The sequence below is a fragment of the Haemorhous mexicanus genome, chromosome 11, assembly GCF_027477595.1.
Source record: "Haemorhous mexicanus isolate bHaeMex1 chromosome 11, bHaeMex1.pri, whole genome shotgun sequence".
Classification (NCBI taxonomy): Eukaryota; Metazoa; Chordata; class Aves; order Passeriformes; family Fringillidae; genus Haemorhous; species Haemorhous mexicanus.
The window spans coordinates 7126019-7141797 of record NC_082351.1 but is presented as its reverse complement, the minus strand read 5'-3'; the positions used below and the strand labels follow the sequence as shown (position 1 = coordinate 7141797).

The window sequence follows — 15779 nt, the reverse complement described above, 5'->3', positions numbered from 1 at the left end:
ATTCCGTTGGGCTGAATGAGCGCCGGGCCGGGCGGAGCGCCGGGGCCGCGTCCTGCCGGTGCCCCCGAGCGCTGCCCGGCGGGGCGGGCTGTCCGTGTGTCGGGCTGTCCCTGCGTCCGCGCCGGTCCCGCCCCACGGTCGGCACAACAAACCCGCCCCGTCCCGCCCGCGCCGTGCGGCTGTTGCGCGGGGCCGCCCCCGGCCGCGGGGGCCGGGCCGGGCGGCGCTGGCAGCGGGACCGGGGCGGACATGAGGACCGAGATCTCCACGGCGGCCGCGTTCGTGACCCGCCTCCTGCGGGCCGCCGGCGGGGTCGGCGAGGAGCAGCTGCGGTGCTTCCGCGAGTGCCTGCAGGAGGCGATGCGCGGTGAGTGCCGGGGGGGCATCCCCTCTTTCCATCCCCTCTTTCCATCCCTTCTTTCCATCCCTCCCCTGCATCCCTCCCGCATCCCGCGGGGTCCGGCGGAGCGCAGCCCCACGCAGAAGCTCCTCTTTGTTCCCTCCCGCAGAGCACTACAAGCACCACTGGTTCCCCCTGGTGCCCTCCAAGGGCTCCGGCTACCGCTGCATCAGGATCAACCATAAGATGGACCCCTTGATAGGAAAGGCGGCGGGGATGATCGGACTGAGCCACGAGAGGCTCTTCCAGCTCTTACCCAGCGAATTAACGCTGTGGGTCGACCCCTTCGAAGTGTCCTATCGCATAGGTGAGGATGGGTCTATCTGTGTGCTGTACGAAAGCCCCCAGCCTGGGGGGAAGGCGGCCAAACAGCGGGAGAGCAGGACCAGCTGCAAGGAGGAGTGGAGGATTGGCAGATCCAGCCCTTCCAAGAGTTACAACATGATGACGGTTTCTAGTTAAAAACAACTCTTCCCTGTACGATGTTGTATGTATCCCAACCTCGTGGTAAAGTTAGATGTAACTGAGCTTTTTTTTGTTTTTAATTTTTTTTTCACCCTATAGTCATTAAAGTCGTGGTAGTACTGCCAAGTTCTTTGTGGCCAAGGGCTAAATGTATAAAGCAGTTCTTTACACTGCATGTTCCTTTCTGGGCTGTGTCCTGTAAATGCACTGTACAGTTGGTGGATTGTTTTACACATTTATATTTTCGAACAAGTTCTGCGTATTTGTAATAAAAAGCAATATTGTAGCACTCTTTATGATGGGTTTTAGTCAAAATTAGTACTTGCTAAAAAACAATCTGCAATTTGCAGAGCAATAACACAAAGAGGGGTGGGAAACAGATCTAACAAACTGCACATAAATCTTTCCAGTGATTTGTCTGCACAGACTTCTCTCAGGGTCATTCAAGTTTGACTGTGAGGCACAAATCACAGAAATAACTCTTTATTTTTCCCTTTTCAAAGCATGCATTTATTTGAGGGCTGGGTTCCATCACACCCCAGTATTTTAGCAAAAAGAAGTGGGGAATTAGTTGTCTTGTTATTTCTACTTATGGGAGTAGAAAAATAAAGACTTGCTTAAAGTGCTTCTGTCTTGTTTTGGTGGTGTGCTTTTTTTTGTTGTTGTTGTTAGTTTGTTTGGGGTTTTGTTTGTTTTGGTTTTTTTTTCCCAGGCTTTTAACATTGCCCTTGAAGCTTATTCTATTTCTAATAATTGCAGAAAGCTTTGTAGTTAAAGGGGTGTAGCAGTGAACATCCATCTTTCTTGCAGATCACAACAAAATGCTCAGTTTTGGGAAAGCTTGCTGGCTGCCTGTCTTCAGCTGAATAATCTGGGTAGAGCTGGGTGGGTTTTCTGGTACTGAATGGAAGCAAAAGTACTCTTCTATGATCTATTGCAGAAAAAAAAAAAAAAAGCTTGAGTTTATAAGGAAATGGAGTTTGGGTTTAAAACTGCAACTTGCATCATGTAGGAAGCAGGAGTGAAAATTATCATCAGTGCTGTAACTACCTTGGCTTTTCTGGAAGGTAAATCCTGCTGTTTCTGGCTTTGAGTTCCTTATTTTTGTCAGGGTCTCTAATACCAGTTGGGTACAAGTTTTAGTGAAGGTATCAAGTACAGAAGGTTTGATGTAATAACAAAACTTTGTGTTGCTGGTTTACGTGGATATTCTTAGTGTTGATAACCCAGTAAAGGATCTAATTTACAGATATTGTGATTCCTATTCTCAGAAGCTGTGGTTTCTAATTCAGCCATAGAAAGCTGCCTGGCATTGCTGATTTCTGTAGCCTGGTGTTGGAGCGCAGTGGAACACTTGATGAAAGGGAGCTTTGTCTGGTGTGAGTATGTCAGCAAAAAAACCCTCCCTGGGCTATGTCAATACCCTGGTAGAACACAGAGGGAGGGAAGGGGCAAGTCTGGGCAAACTGGAAAGGGCAGAACTTCAGCTCACAAAGAGGTTTTTTCTTTGTTTGCCTTGGAAAAAGCTGTGGCTTGCTTCTTGCTGTTTGCTTATTATCTTGGAGGCTGGCTTGTCTAGTGGTATTTGTTTAATCTGGGGGAAATGTAGAGTGCCATTTTCTTAGTAATTAAAACTCTGTAAAAATTGATTGTGTGTTTCTAGTCTATCACTCCAATAAATAAGTTTCTGGGTTACTTTAACAAATGGGTGTTAAAGGTCTGGTGGCAAATTGTCTTTTTATTAGATACGATTGGAAATCGGTTTTCATGACCTTTTTTTAGTCTCTTGAGGCAGTAACACTTTCCTTTTCCTTTCTGATGAATATTCAGTGTGGATAATCCTATTTCCTTGGGACCTCTAAGGGATGTATTTGACACATTTGTCAGTAATTGAATAGAATAACTTTAAATCTGCTAAGGGTGAGGTGCCTTCTTTGATTAAATTTCCTTTGAAAGGTAATTGACCTTGCTGCACACTATGTTAACAGCCCACTGGCAAAGATAGGTATGAAGTCTTTAGTTTAACAGGAGGTTTTCCATAGCAGGAAACACTTGAAGTGGAATTGAAGATGACTTGGAAGTCAGGATATGATTTCCAGCTGCTGGGTGTGGTTTGAGGTGAAGGAGGGTACAGCAGGTTCTTCAGTGTTCTGCCCTTGCCTGGTGTCTGTCCATGTATGAGCAGAGAAGAGCCTGGATTAATCCAGCCATGATGGATTCTGCTGCTTTTATTAATCCTTCCCTAAGCAATGGGATGTTTCAGATGTTATATAATTCCACATCTCCAGTATCCCATGCTCTCTTTAGGTTTGATGTCTATCATTGAATGGGCACTTTATTGCAAGTTAAGTTTCTTGTATTTAAGCTAGTGGCATAGGGTTGAAGTCACTCTGCAGACAAACAGGTGGGGGACACAGGAGGAGTTGAACAAAACCCACTGAAGCAAAGAAAACACTTCAGCTGCAAGTAAACACCCAGTGATATCTGTGCTATCTAGAACTGCATTCCATTGCTTTCAAAAACGTCAGAGATGTACTGACAGCACAAAAGCTGCTCTGAGGGAATAGGCTGCTTGGTAGGAAGCCAGGGAGGCAGTTATTTGGAGGAGGGAAAGAAAATCAACTTTGTGTTTTCCCTGAAAGGGGATAAGTTTTGTGTTCTGCTGTTGCAACAAACAAGGCAAAATCTTAGCATCTTTAAAATGACATACTTGTCACACAAGGCTGGCCACATCTCATTGGTCATGGCTTGGAACAGACTGGTTTGGATTCTGCAGGAGGGATTGGTGCATGCTGGCCTCCTTGAAGCAGTAAAAATACATGGAGAAGAATCAGTACATATCTTTGGATGAGGAGGGGTTAACTGTTGGATAACTAAAGCTGAAATGGGGGGGAAATCGTGCATTTGTCTGTTTCTCCAAAATATTGCCTTGCTGCTAAATTAATTACATAACATTAGTCTGGGTGGTAAAATCCACTGAGACAGAAGGTCCTGCTAGTTTATACAGCCTGACCACTTCTGTGCTGCAGTTATGGTACATCACCCCCTGATTAGATAGTTGGACCTGAGAGCACAGGGATGAATGATTTTGCTGTGAGAACTTCAGGAGATAAGGGGATTGTCTGTACTTGCTTCAGGTTCTATTACCTTTAGAGCTAGGTAAATTAAAATATGAAATTTTGGATGTTTAGGTTTAGTTTCTAACCACTGGTTCTTATTTCCTTATTCTCACAATGAAAGGCTTTTTCAGTGTGTAGCACTTTATATTGCCATCAAATGAAGCCTGGTTTTCATATTTAAAGGATTTAAAAGATCATGCTTTTAAAGTTTGAGCAGAAATGATTTTCTTTTAACTGAGATTTACATACATGCTTTTTGCCAACACTTGTTCCATTTTTAATGTGTGCCTGAGAATGTGTTCCCAGGGAATGAGTGCAATGAACCAACTGATCCAGATCGCTCCATTCCCACCACAATTTGCTGCTCACCAGCACTGACAGTGCTGTGAGCTTCACTTCACTGAGAACAATGCACAAGTCCTGACAGAATTGCCAAAATCATGCTAAAATTAACTCATTTTTAATTCCTGTAATGTGTTCTTCACTGTTATTTTGTCTAGAATGCCACATGTTTTAGGTGAAGTGCCTGGTAAAAAGCCTAAGTAATGAATTTGTGATTTCTCACACAAAGAACAAATCCCAGGTTTGTTTAGTAGCTTTCTGTACAGCTGGGTTGATTTGCATTAATGAAATTGTTCTCCTTTGAATTATACACTTATGATGAAGTGAATTAATACCTGATAAATTAACCTCCTTTTTACATTTAATCCATGGTTAAAAGTCTTGTAAGTCTCCTGCAATTATTGGTTGTTAATTTTTTTACATAGTTTCTCTAGAGTAAGTGTCCCTTTCTATCTGTTCCCACATACACTGGAAACAGGCACTGGGGTCCCACTGATATCCTAAGGCAGTTCTCTTGGGCATTTTCTAGACTTTGTGGTTATGTTTTTCCTTATGAAACCCTAGCATTTATTATTTTTATATTATCTGGTCTAGTCCTAAGTATATTTCCATTATTTCATTGTCCTCGTGCAGTACAAAGTTATCCACATTACCACATACAGGTAGGCAATGTTTACTGATCACTCCCAGCTCTTTGCTGATCACTTGAGTAATTTTAGCATCTTCCTCTTTTCAGAACTAGAATTTATTGAAGTGCTGATGTAGCTATCATAAAAGATCTTTACCTCTGTGTAACTGGTTTTCTTCGATATTTGAACCACGGATTTTCCTCTTGTGTTTTTAGCTTCCTTCAGATTTTCTTTCAACTTCACATACACAAACTTGTGTGTGTTGGCTTTTTTCCTGCTTCACCTTAGTTTTCTTTAATTATGACTCAGAATTGAGATTTAATTTTAACTTCTGCCTCACATTGTCTCAGTGCAGCAGCACTCAGCCATCACTTTGGCTGTGTGTGATTGTCCAGGCTGATCCACATTGCCATGGCAGAGTGGGAAGTTTTGTATTCTTGTTTAATAGAGGTGTGCTGATTTCTGAATAATAAAGTCAATACTTCTTATAAGTGATTTTTTTCATGGTTCCAGAGTCACTCTTAGTAATATATAAGCTATAGGAGTAATAGACTTATTTATTTTCATGGTTTTCTTGCTGGGGAGTGAATTTATTCCAGTAATATCAAGTGGTTCTTCTTTCTGTTAGAAGGCTATGTAAAATTTTCATTGAGAAGTAAGCTGCTGATTTTAGCTTGTAATTTGGGTAACTTTGGTGGGCAATGAATTTTGAGATAGAATTCCATGAAAGGATCTTCCCTCTGTTTGGGAGATTCAGTTGCCCCTTGTTTCCAATCAGCAGGACTATCAATGTGTAGAAAGCCTCAGGAGGCAATGAGAGGGCAAATTAAATTGTGATTTGTGGCCACCTTGGTATTATTGCCTTAAACTACTGGGCTCTGGATTATTGATGGTAATATTTGCATGGCCTCATTAGCTGTTATGTAGGATGAGTTATTTTTCACAGTGGTTCTTAAAAATCCAAAGAAATAAAAGCTGGAAAAGACAATAAATGTCTGTTCAGCTAAACTAAACAGCAAGTCAGTCTTAAGTCACTGAAAGACAAAGCTGCAAATATCTCTCTTGATAAAATAACTTCAAAACAGTAGGAAGAAGAAATATTAAATCATCAAAATGTTTGATAATGTTTCACTCAAACCTCTAGTGCTAAATAAATACCCATCTTAGAGAAATGAGTTTGTAATCCTGGAGGTATGCCAAGTATGAAAGTTCATCTCTGAAACAAAACACATTTTTAAAAGAAAAATGCATGTATAAAAGTAAATTCAGTCTTTGTAGATGCTATGATGCAGCACATTTCAATATGAATTTTTAGAGGGTAAAATCTTATCAACTTTATTTGTAGTTGAGTAGTAGTGAGTACAGTGAACTTGATAAAGCAGTTTTTACTGTAGAGCTGTTGTGCCTGCAGGATGATGTTTAGGGTGAGGCAAGAGCCCAGTCATGCAAACTGGGCTTCAATTGATCATTTCAATGGCTTTTAGTGACTTTGGCCTCAGATGGCTGATATTACATGTGTAACTCCCAGGATTTTCTGCTACATGAATGGAAAAATGAACAAACACACCAGAAACTGAGGAAAAAGAAAATACTTTGTGGTCTCTCTGGGCTCTGGTTACTGCAGCACTTGTGGGCAGTCAGAAGAGAATGCTGCATAGAAGCAAGATTGTTGTATCCTCAAACTACTAAACTTCATTTTGCACTCAGTGCCACCAGGGAACTTGCTTTCCTCCACTGGGACTCTGAGGAGGGAAAGGAACTTGCCTGTTATTTATAAATATTTAGAATATTCACAAATATTTACAATTTTATTTAGAATATGACAAATATTTACAAATACTAAGAAATTACGTTACCTACAAGACCTAAACTTTATTTTGCATGCTGCATATGGGTGACTAAAACACTAATGAGAATGCCTAGTGTTCTGCATTTTTAGATGCAATTTTACTTTAATAACTGTACCTATCTATGTTACAAATACACAGTCAATACTTTGCATTAGTCCCTTACATATCATTTATACAGCATCATTAGCACCAAAACAACCTTCTGTGAATGTTTCTGTTGCAAATGTGCAGCCTGAGGGTTAAATTTGCAAGACACATATAGGAGTGATGGAAAAGAACATAAACTACTACAGTGCTTTGGCTTTTATATATTCTTGGAATGGATTACTACAAAAGCTGACCCATTAAACTTGTCTTATCTCACTCTGAATTTGGATTATCAAGAATAAATGGGAACAGAATTCTCATAATGAGTATGATGAGATAATGCTTTATTTAGGGCTCAAAATAATGTATTACTCATACAAATCCTCTCTTCTGGGAAGTGTGCTGGGCTTTTTTCTGTATATACCAGAGGTCACATCTCTCCTGACTCCATGTTAAGGGATGATGCCAGAGTTTTGGAAATGATTTTTTTCTGTGGATAAGAAAAAGATGCACAAATATACTGAGAGAGGGTGGTTTTGTTCTTTTTGCCTCACAGTGTGATAGGCTGACACTAAAACCACTGGATATTTTGATGTGGCTTGTGAGCTAATTTTTGAATTGATGTGTGCATGCTAAGTCATCAGTTAAGAGTAATTAAATATGTACTTGAATTTAGTAGAAGTGCTGAACATATAATGTGGAATTAGGTATTTTGATGGATGGAGGTTTTGCTGAACAAAATTAATTCAGAGTCATGAACTATGATATTTATGCAACACTTGATTTTGTCATTAGTCTTTTCACTGATGTTTAGCTAGGCCTCTGACAGGCCTTTTTCAATGACTCAGTGCTATGCTTTTTAAGTTGTTGCTTCTGTAGGAGTCAGTGGAATTCCTCCTGTGTTTACCATTAAAAGCCTTTTGGCTGGGGGCTGGATGAACACTTGAGGCACTTGCACTGTTTAATTGAGCCCTGTGTTAGATTCATGGAGCTGCTTCCAATTGCTGAAGGATCAAATGAAGACTTAATTGTAGCTGAAACCTGAGCTGTTCTATGAGTCACCTCAGCAGAAAGGAGAATAATTTATCTGTGTTGTGTCACAACTGTGCATGTGCACCATGTGGCTTGATGGTGTATTCAGGGAAGCTGTGTGTGTGACTTCTAAAATATTTCTTTTCCTTTCCACAAACCGTTAATATTGTTTCTTTTTCTAAATTATTATTTTTCTAAATTTTTAATTTCTAAAACACTAGACATTGAACATCCCCAAAGGCCTTCATTTTAGCTGTGATCCAGAGGGGGCTGTCTCAGTTTGTGACTAGAAATCAGCAGAAAAGCACATACCAGGGCTTGTCCTTTCCCCTGCCCTGCTTCCCTTTCAAAATCTGTCTTTCACATAATCTTTTCTCATTAAATTGTTAAACATTTGCATCAGTGTGAAATGAAGAGAAATTAATGTTTGCTTATTGGCACAGCACACCTTGTCAATGAATTGGGCCAGTAACCTGCACTGGATAAAAAGGGAAGGTGAATGCAGTGCTTCCATGAGGCATTTCTTTCCAGCTCATTACAGCTCCTGGTTTTGTACCAGCCTGGCCAATGTAACACTATATTGCAGTGAGCCTTTTGTGCTCTGTTCTAACTGGCACCAGTATTTTAAATGGCCTGGGAGCTCCTTTTGCAAAGAGAATTATCTGTCCCACTATCACTTCACAGGGAGCTGTGGTTGGGCACACTGAAATCTGGTATCAGCTGTGTTAACTATGTGAGAGCAAACAATTATGCTTTTGGAAAAGCTTACCTGTAACATATTCAGACAGGATCTTAAATACTACTTACATTTTTTTTTCTTCATATGCCTTCTTCTAATCAGTTTTAGAACACTTGCAATTTTACAGCAGTTTTTTCCTTTGGTGGTTACTTAAATATTTTTAAAGATTGGATTTTTTGGGGGGTGACAGTGCTGGCTTATTGTTCTTTTTGTAACCTATCTCCCAGTGTGGGTAACTGCTTATAAACTAAATATTTCATGTGTGGTTGTGGTGAATTATTTCCACTGCTTCAGGCACATAAGAAGACAAATTAAAGCTGGAGTTCCATTTTCAGCATCTCAGCTTTATGCCTATTCACAGCTAGTTTTATTCTTGTTTAAAACTGGCAATGAAATAGTAGCCCTAAAATATATTGTTAAACTGTGACACCAGTAAGCATTCTTCATTTATACTGTTGGCTCCTGTTTCATGCCTAATTTGCAATTGCTAGCCCTTTTCCCCCTGAGTGCATGCTGATGTCTTTATTTGGCATTTGTTTATTTTTTTTGAAAGTCACTGAATGTTTTTCCTTCCCTCTGTTCCCCCTAAATTTGTAAGCACTGTTTTCACAACGGGATTCATGTGGATCCAGCCAAACGATTCTGTTTTTTTCCAGTATTCTTCTTTGCTGTGTGTGCCACATCAGTGATGGCTCTCATCTCATTCCAACATTTCCCAGTAGCTGTTGAGTGTTTTCCCAGTTTCAGAGGAATGGGACACCTGTCACCCATGAGACACTCTGAAAGGCAGGTTACCATTTACAGGCTGTGCTCCTGTGTTCTGACAAACCTTTCACTGTGCTGCAGAAAAACAGACAAGCTTGTAAGCCAAATCTAAAGGTAGTTGCCCCCTTTATAAAAGGACAAGGCTGACCTTTTTAATTTTTAAGAGTCTTAGAATTTTTTTCCTACCCTTGTGGTTTATTTATTAACCTGCTCTTTGCATCTTTGCTAATACTTTTTGGAAAAGAGACTAGTTTTTATATTTTTATGTCTACTTGGTGCCTTTGTGGCCATCTCTATATAAAACCAAAGAAAGCAGTAGGTCAGTGTTCTTTCTCTCATGTATTATATAAACTTCCCATTCATATAAAAGGGTTCCTGTGCATTTGTTTTAATTGAAATAACTAATCAGAAACACTTCCTTTACTTTAGACATCTTATTTGGAATGATTGATTTAGGAAATCAGTGGCAGAGGAGTGTTACTTTTGCTAAAGGTAACTATTTGTTAGAACCAAATATTCTAGTTTGTTTCTGCAAGAGTTAAAAACTAAAATCAATGTGAAACCAAATGGGTATTTCAAGTTAGCAGTAACGTGAAGGAGTGGGCCTGAAACTTTAATAGCAAGAAATAATTCCCTTCATATCATGCACCATGGTTCAAAAGGACAGTATGATGTTTGTGAAAGTTTGCTGCCATTTCACTTTATTCCTAACATGTACATGGATGTGCCTCTTTTGAAGATCTCGTGAATATGATTAAGATCTTGTAAAGCTTGTCTATGTACAGGGATAACCAAAAACCTCTAAGCTACAACTGTCCTGGTAGAACATAGTGCAGCAAGAATGCTCCAGCAGGAGGGAGATTATAGCTCTTATTTATAGAAATAAAGTGCAGCATCTCTGGTTATGAAATAAAGTCTCACTTCCCATATCTACTGTTAGTAAAGGGAAATTACTGATAGATCAAGCTCTTTATGTGTAAGGGTTTTTTTTTTTTTCCAGTGAGATCTTTGCTCTGTCCCAGTGTTCCAATGATCTCTTGTCTCAGTAAAGAGATAATGCATGAGCAGGATTATTTGGCATTCCACCAAAACATCCTGCAAAATACTCCCCTGTGGGAAGAGCACAGAGTGGTAAAATGGTGCCTGTAGGCACATGAGGGGAGGGAGGGCATGAGATGGATGTGATGGGAAATAAAAGGGAAATTCAGGCTTTTCTCAAAATTCAGGAGGACTCTTGGGAAATGTTCACAGAGTGGAAGAAAATGCATTTGGGGAAAGGCTAAAAGCTTTAGAGGATAAAATCTGTATGTTTGTCCCTTACTCTGAATGATCATAGAGTGATCCTTGTACAAGGATCTTCTATAAATATTTTTTCCACCTCTCAGGGAGGCTGAGTTGTCCAGGAAGGTTAATATATGTATAACTGTACAGAGAACAGTTCTGGTTAGGCTCCTTTTTTGAGTAATTGCCATGAGCATTTTCTGTTGAGCCAGGTTTTGGCAGATAACATGGGTTATTCTGAAATGGCATTTTGTCCCTTTGAGTCTATGAATCTAATCTCCTCTAAAGCCTCTTTATGCAATTTTGGTTTAGTGATGTGTGTCCTTGATAAAGAATAGTTATGGTATGATTTTCATGTAGTGATAAGTTATGTTCTAGGACTAAACTCTGAAATGCAATTTGCTTAAAAAAAATAACAGTTCAGGCTTAGGACTTCTGATATTCTGCACCTTTCTTGTATTATTTGCTTTTGTCTTACTTTCTTCTACTTTTTGACTGCAGCTTTACATCTGTAATCCTCACCTCCTATTTTAAGTTTTTCCTTTTATTATTTTCCATTGACTTTGAACCTCTTCTGGTGCATTGAGACTAAAAAGACAGCCAAAAAAATACATCCATCCTTTAGCTCAGGGTGACCTGCTATTCCATACTGTTTCCCACTAATTTCCTCATTATTGTTTCAATGCTAAAATTTTTTAATAAAAAGTTCAATAAGATAAGTCAGCAAATTTTTCAGTAATTTCATTTGAGAAGTTTTTTTTAAATTAACTTTTTAAACAAACAAGGAAAAAACTCAACAGCAAAAATGTCCATCAAACCCTTCTGTTTGAAAAAATAGTGCCATGGAATAGCTGATTTTTGAACACTGTGGAGCTTCAGTAAAACTACAAGAAACTTAAATAATGGGAAGCTTTTGAGCAATCTCTTTAGACTTGTCTGTCTGTATTAACAACCAGGAGCCAGAAAGGAGATTCAGAGCTGCTCCTTTCACTGAATTACCTGGGATTTCCAATCATATGAGGAGTGTGTGCAAGTGGCTTTGCTACTGAAAACCAAACAAACAACCCCAAATTTCAATCCTATAAATTTCATTCTATGAGATTTGGGAGATGTTCATGGAGAGGAAAAATAAAGTAATGTACCTGATAGTGTCTCCTTAAACCAGCAGATGAGGCTGTTTCCTATTTTATCTATTTTGCAACACTGTAAACCCCTAGAAACCTGTAACTGCAATTAAATGCCTGTCTCCAGGGTTGATTTGGTAAATGGAAATGCCTCCCCCTGCTTTTTTTTTTTTTTTTTTTCTTCATTGTAACACGGTGTCACAGATTTTTAGGCAGGTTCAGAACCAGCTATCAAGTGGATCATCAAGGTATATTTTTTAATCTATAAATTCATGCCAGATGGATTTGTACCTTCCAAGGTTCCAAGCTTTGGGTGAGATGTAGAATTTGATCCAGAATTTATGCCCATTCAATCATCTTAAATTTAACTCCTTGCTTAAAAGCTTAACCTGAGAGATCTCTGTGTGTGCATATATAAATATTCCCACTGACATGAAACAAAAGCATAAATATGAGTAATGAGTACTCAAGCGAGATGCCATCATAAAGTTTTTAATTGCAAAGGATATTGCACTTGTTATTGGCAGACATCAGTCAGAGAGATCTCATAATCATCTGTTAAGTATCCATTTCATTCCACCTTAATCAAAGAGTTGCAGATTGTCACCTTTGAAATAGCTGTTTTAAATCAATAAAGTTTAGTGGAATGTGTTATCCCTGATCCTCTGATAGTGCAGTTCCTTTCAATTCTCTTTTATAACCTGGGTAGATGGAGCAGTGAGGCCATGGGAGAAATCAAATTCACGTGTTTTTCTGGGGGAGAAAGGAAAAAACAATGCAACCCCTCTGTCAGTAACAGCTCCTGCGCTGCTGAATGAGCCATAATTCTGTCTCCCAAAACATTTCCTCATTGTTGTGCTCTCTGCTGCTTTTTCAGAGCACACCCAGAGCTATCTGCTCTTTCTGTGTTTCCTCCTTTCCTTGGAAGGGCCCCGCGTGTTTGCCCTGCCAGGAGGTTCTGCAGTCGCTCAAAGTGCAGTTTCACAATCAGCCTCTGTGGTCTGAGAGGGAGCTGGCAGCAGAACGGCAAATCCTGCGCTCCCGTTCCTCCTCCAGAGATGGCTGGAGCACTTGTGTGGCTGAGCCGTGTCACGCTGCTTTGCTGAGTCAATTAAACAAGTTTTTTGGGAAAAATCCCACCAGAGAAAACTCAGCCATTCATTTGATGAATAATGAAATGAGGTGACTCATGGATGTGACTCTGAGGTGACTCATGGGTGTCCATGTGTCAAGGGTGATGTGAGAGAGGCATGGGATTACAGGGCCAGGTTTGGAATGGAGAACAAGATCACCCTTTTGAGATTCCACAACGTTTCTATTGGTGTCTCTGCTTGGGAACTGCATTACAACATCTGTGTTCATGTATGGGAGATGAGAGGCTTAGAATCTGAGAAGGTGTCTCTTGGCTGTTTATCAGTTCTGCTTATTGGGATCAATTATGCCAATTCCAGTAAATTGGATTCTTCAAGGGAGCTGGTCGGGGGCAACATTGAATTTTATGATGCCATTTGCATAATGAGATCACTCCAAAATCATTAACACTACAGTGCTGATAAAAATAACAATAATAAAAAAAGAATAAAATATAGTACATATGGATTGCAGGATCTCTATCTTTGAAAGTATTTGATTGCTGTGCCTAGGAACATAAATCTGAATTTCTCAGTATGTACAAAAGAAACTGATGTGTGTCTGTACTTTTCTATATATTGCTGTTTGGTGTTTTCCATCTATTATAGATTGGCATTTCTGGGTATAAACTGAAATGTTAACGTGTGACCAGTTTAGACATAAATTAGTAATTTATCTTCAGGAGACCTTGTACTCAGAGAACTGAAAGTTCTGATGGGGAAGGTTTCAAGGTTTCCTACAGAAGTGTTGCCAAATGATGGTGATTTAGCTGAAAACCAGATTAATCTACACATTCTCTTCCCTGTTTAAAGAGGTTCACACAGGTCAAAAAGAAGTTGAATGCTGTCCTTTAACCATTAACAGGTCCAAGGGCTGGGCACAAGGCTGGGGAATATTTGTGATAGGACACAATAAATGTTTTCACAGGAGCAGTTGGAGAGGTGTGCGATGGTGAGCAAACAGTGCAACATTAACAGAAGCACCTGCACTGAGGAGTGTTGGCCTGGCCTGAAAGCACCACAAGTCCTGTGGCTACCTGAGTTCTGCCCAGGCTTACAGAACTGCTCTGCATTCACCGCTTTATGGAAAGAATATTTTGATTTTTAGTTGCTGATATGTTCTTTAATACGTCCTTAGATGTCCTTAAATATGTTCTTTTAGGCAAGACCTAAAAGCTCTTTATCCCTTCATCTTTCCTTCCCTGCCTGCAGATTAGAGGCTGTAAAAACAGACTTTAAGGAGGTGCTTAGATGGGGTTGGTCTTGTTCCTTTCTCCCTTAATACCCTGTAAATCTACTAGGATTTCACCATAGTTTTTTGCTTTAATGACCTCCTACAGTTTATCATGTTTTCTCTCACCAATCAAAAAAATCACAACACCAGTTTTCATTTGTTTGTGTTTTGGGTCATGTCCCACTGGAAAATAGTTGTTTTTCTTTTCAATAGATGTACAGGCCTCCTGCGTACAGGAAATGTTTTTTAATTTTCTTGTCTACATGTAAAAAATATTGTCTGTCCTGCAAATTCTTTGAAGTTAGACATACAGTACAGAGTTCTTCTTTATGCTGTGTCTATAACTTTATAACTCTCTCAGACTATATGCAGCAATTAAAGTTCTTGGTAGTTATAATGTCTGTTTATCCATATCTGTGGTAAGTTTGTGCAAGCTCTTATCTGTTAACAACATAGATGTGGCTTTATCTTTATTCACATAAAGTCACCTTTCCTGTTACTTACAGCCTTATTCCTGAATCCATGACTTCCTTTATTTCTGCAATATTTTACTGTGGTTCAAAGCACCACATAGGCTTTCTAAAAAAGCCACTGAATGACACACTCCAGTCCTATTGTAATGTTTTTTTTTCTTTGTAGGGTCAGTGATTCTTAGTCACTGTGAGATGGTGAAATGACAGTTGGAGCATGAAATTTCCTGCCCTTCTAGTATGTGTGTGAAATTATGTAGAAAAACCAGGGATTCGAGAAATAACAGTGGCATGGTGCAGCCTGATATGAGAAAAAAGACATAGCTTGAGCATTTGAATGATGAGTTACTTAAGTATATTCCATTTCTGCTGGTCTGAGTGTAATAAAAGTATGAAACTCAATCCTATTCAAACAGAATTTTATCTTTTGAAACTGAAAATGGTAGTTTGAAACAAATAGTAATAGTATTTTGTAGTGCAATTTCACTGTTGTATTATCAAGTCCATTTAATATTTTTGGACTCATTGCCTTCAATTTGTGATTTTTAAACCTGATTTCTCCAGGCAGCTGTTTCTAGGTCACGGGATAGGATCTTTTGTGTCGTGATTACTCTTTTCATAAAGAACAAAATATCCTTTCTTTTATACAGAAGCCTCTTTCGTTTTAGGAACCAAGAGAACTAAGATGTACCTATTATAGCAAAAATCTTTCTCATGAGCTTACAAGACCTTTGTATTATTGGCACCCAATTTTATTATGAGTCTCAGGTAAAGCTATTTTTTTCCTCTCAGATGTGGATTTAATGAACTTTTTATAGCAAAGAATGTTAACATTAAATACTTGCCTGGTACTTTTTTTTCCTCCTCAAATTGAATATGTGAACTGTTCTTACAGTTCCCTGGTGAACTTACAAATTGCAGAAGATGGCAAATGAGAGAGTCCAGTGTTGATGGCTTCCCAATACCAAAGTATGCCAAGAAACAGGGATTGTTCCATAAAACACAATGCAGTTACAGCACTCTGAGGAAAAGAGATATCAGGCCTATGGTGGCTCTTCTGACTCCTTCAAAAAAGAACTGCTGAGGGGATGAAGTGGGGGCTGGAGAACGGA

The 15779-nt window shown here is 39.4% G+C and overlaps 1 protein-coding gene across 1 annotated transcript; it reads left to right on the top strand.

The window, feature by feature from the left end:
• LOC132332167 (protein BTG1-like) lies at positions 1–1491 on the top strand. Its single transcript, XM_059856185.1, has 2 exons — positions 1–367; positions 510–1491. Exons 1-2 carry the CDS (start codon positions 16–18, stop codon positions 860–862), a joined length of 705 nt encoding a protein of 234 aa, XP_059712168.1. The 5' UTR covers positions 1–15; the 3' UTR covers positions 863–1491.
• The last annotated feature ends 14288 nt before the right edge of the window (positions 1492–15779 follow it).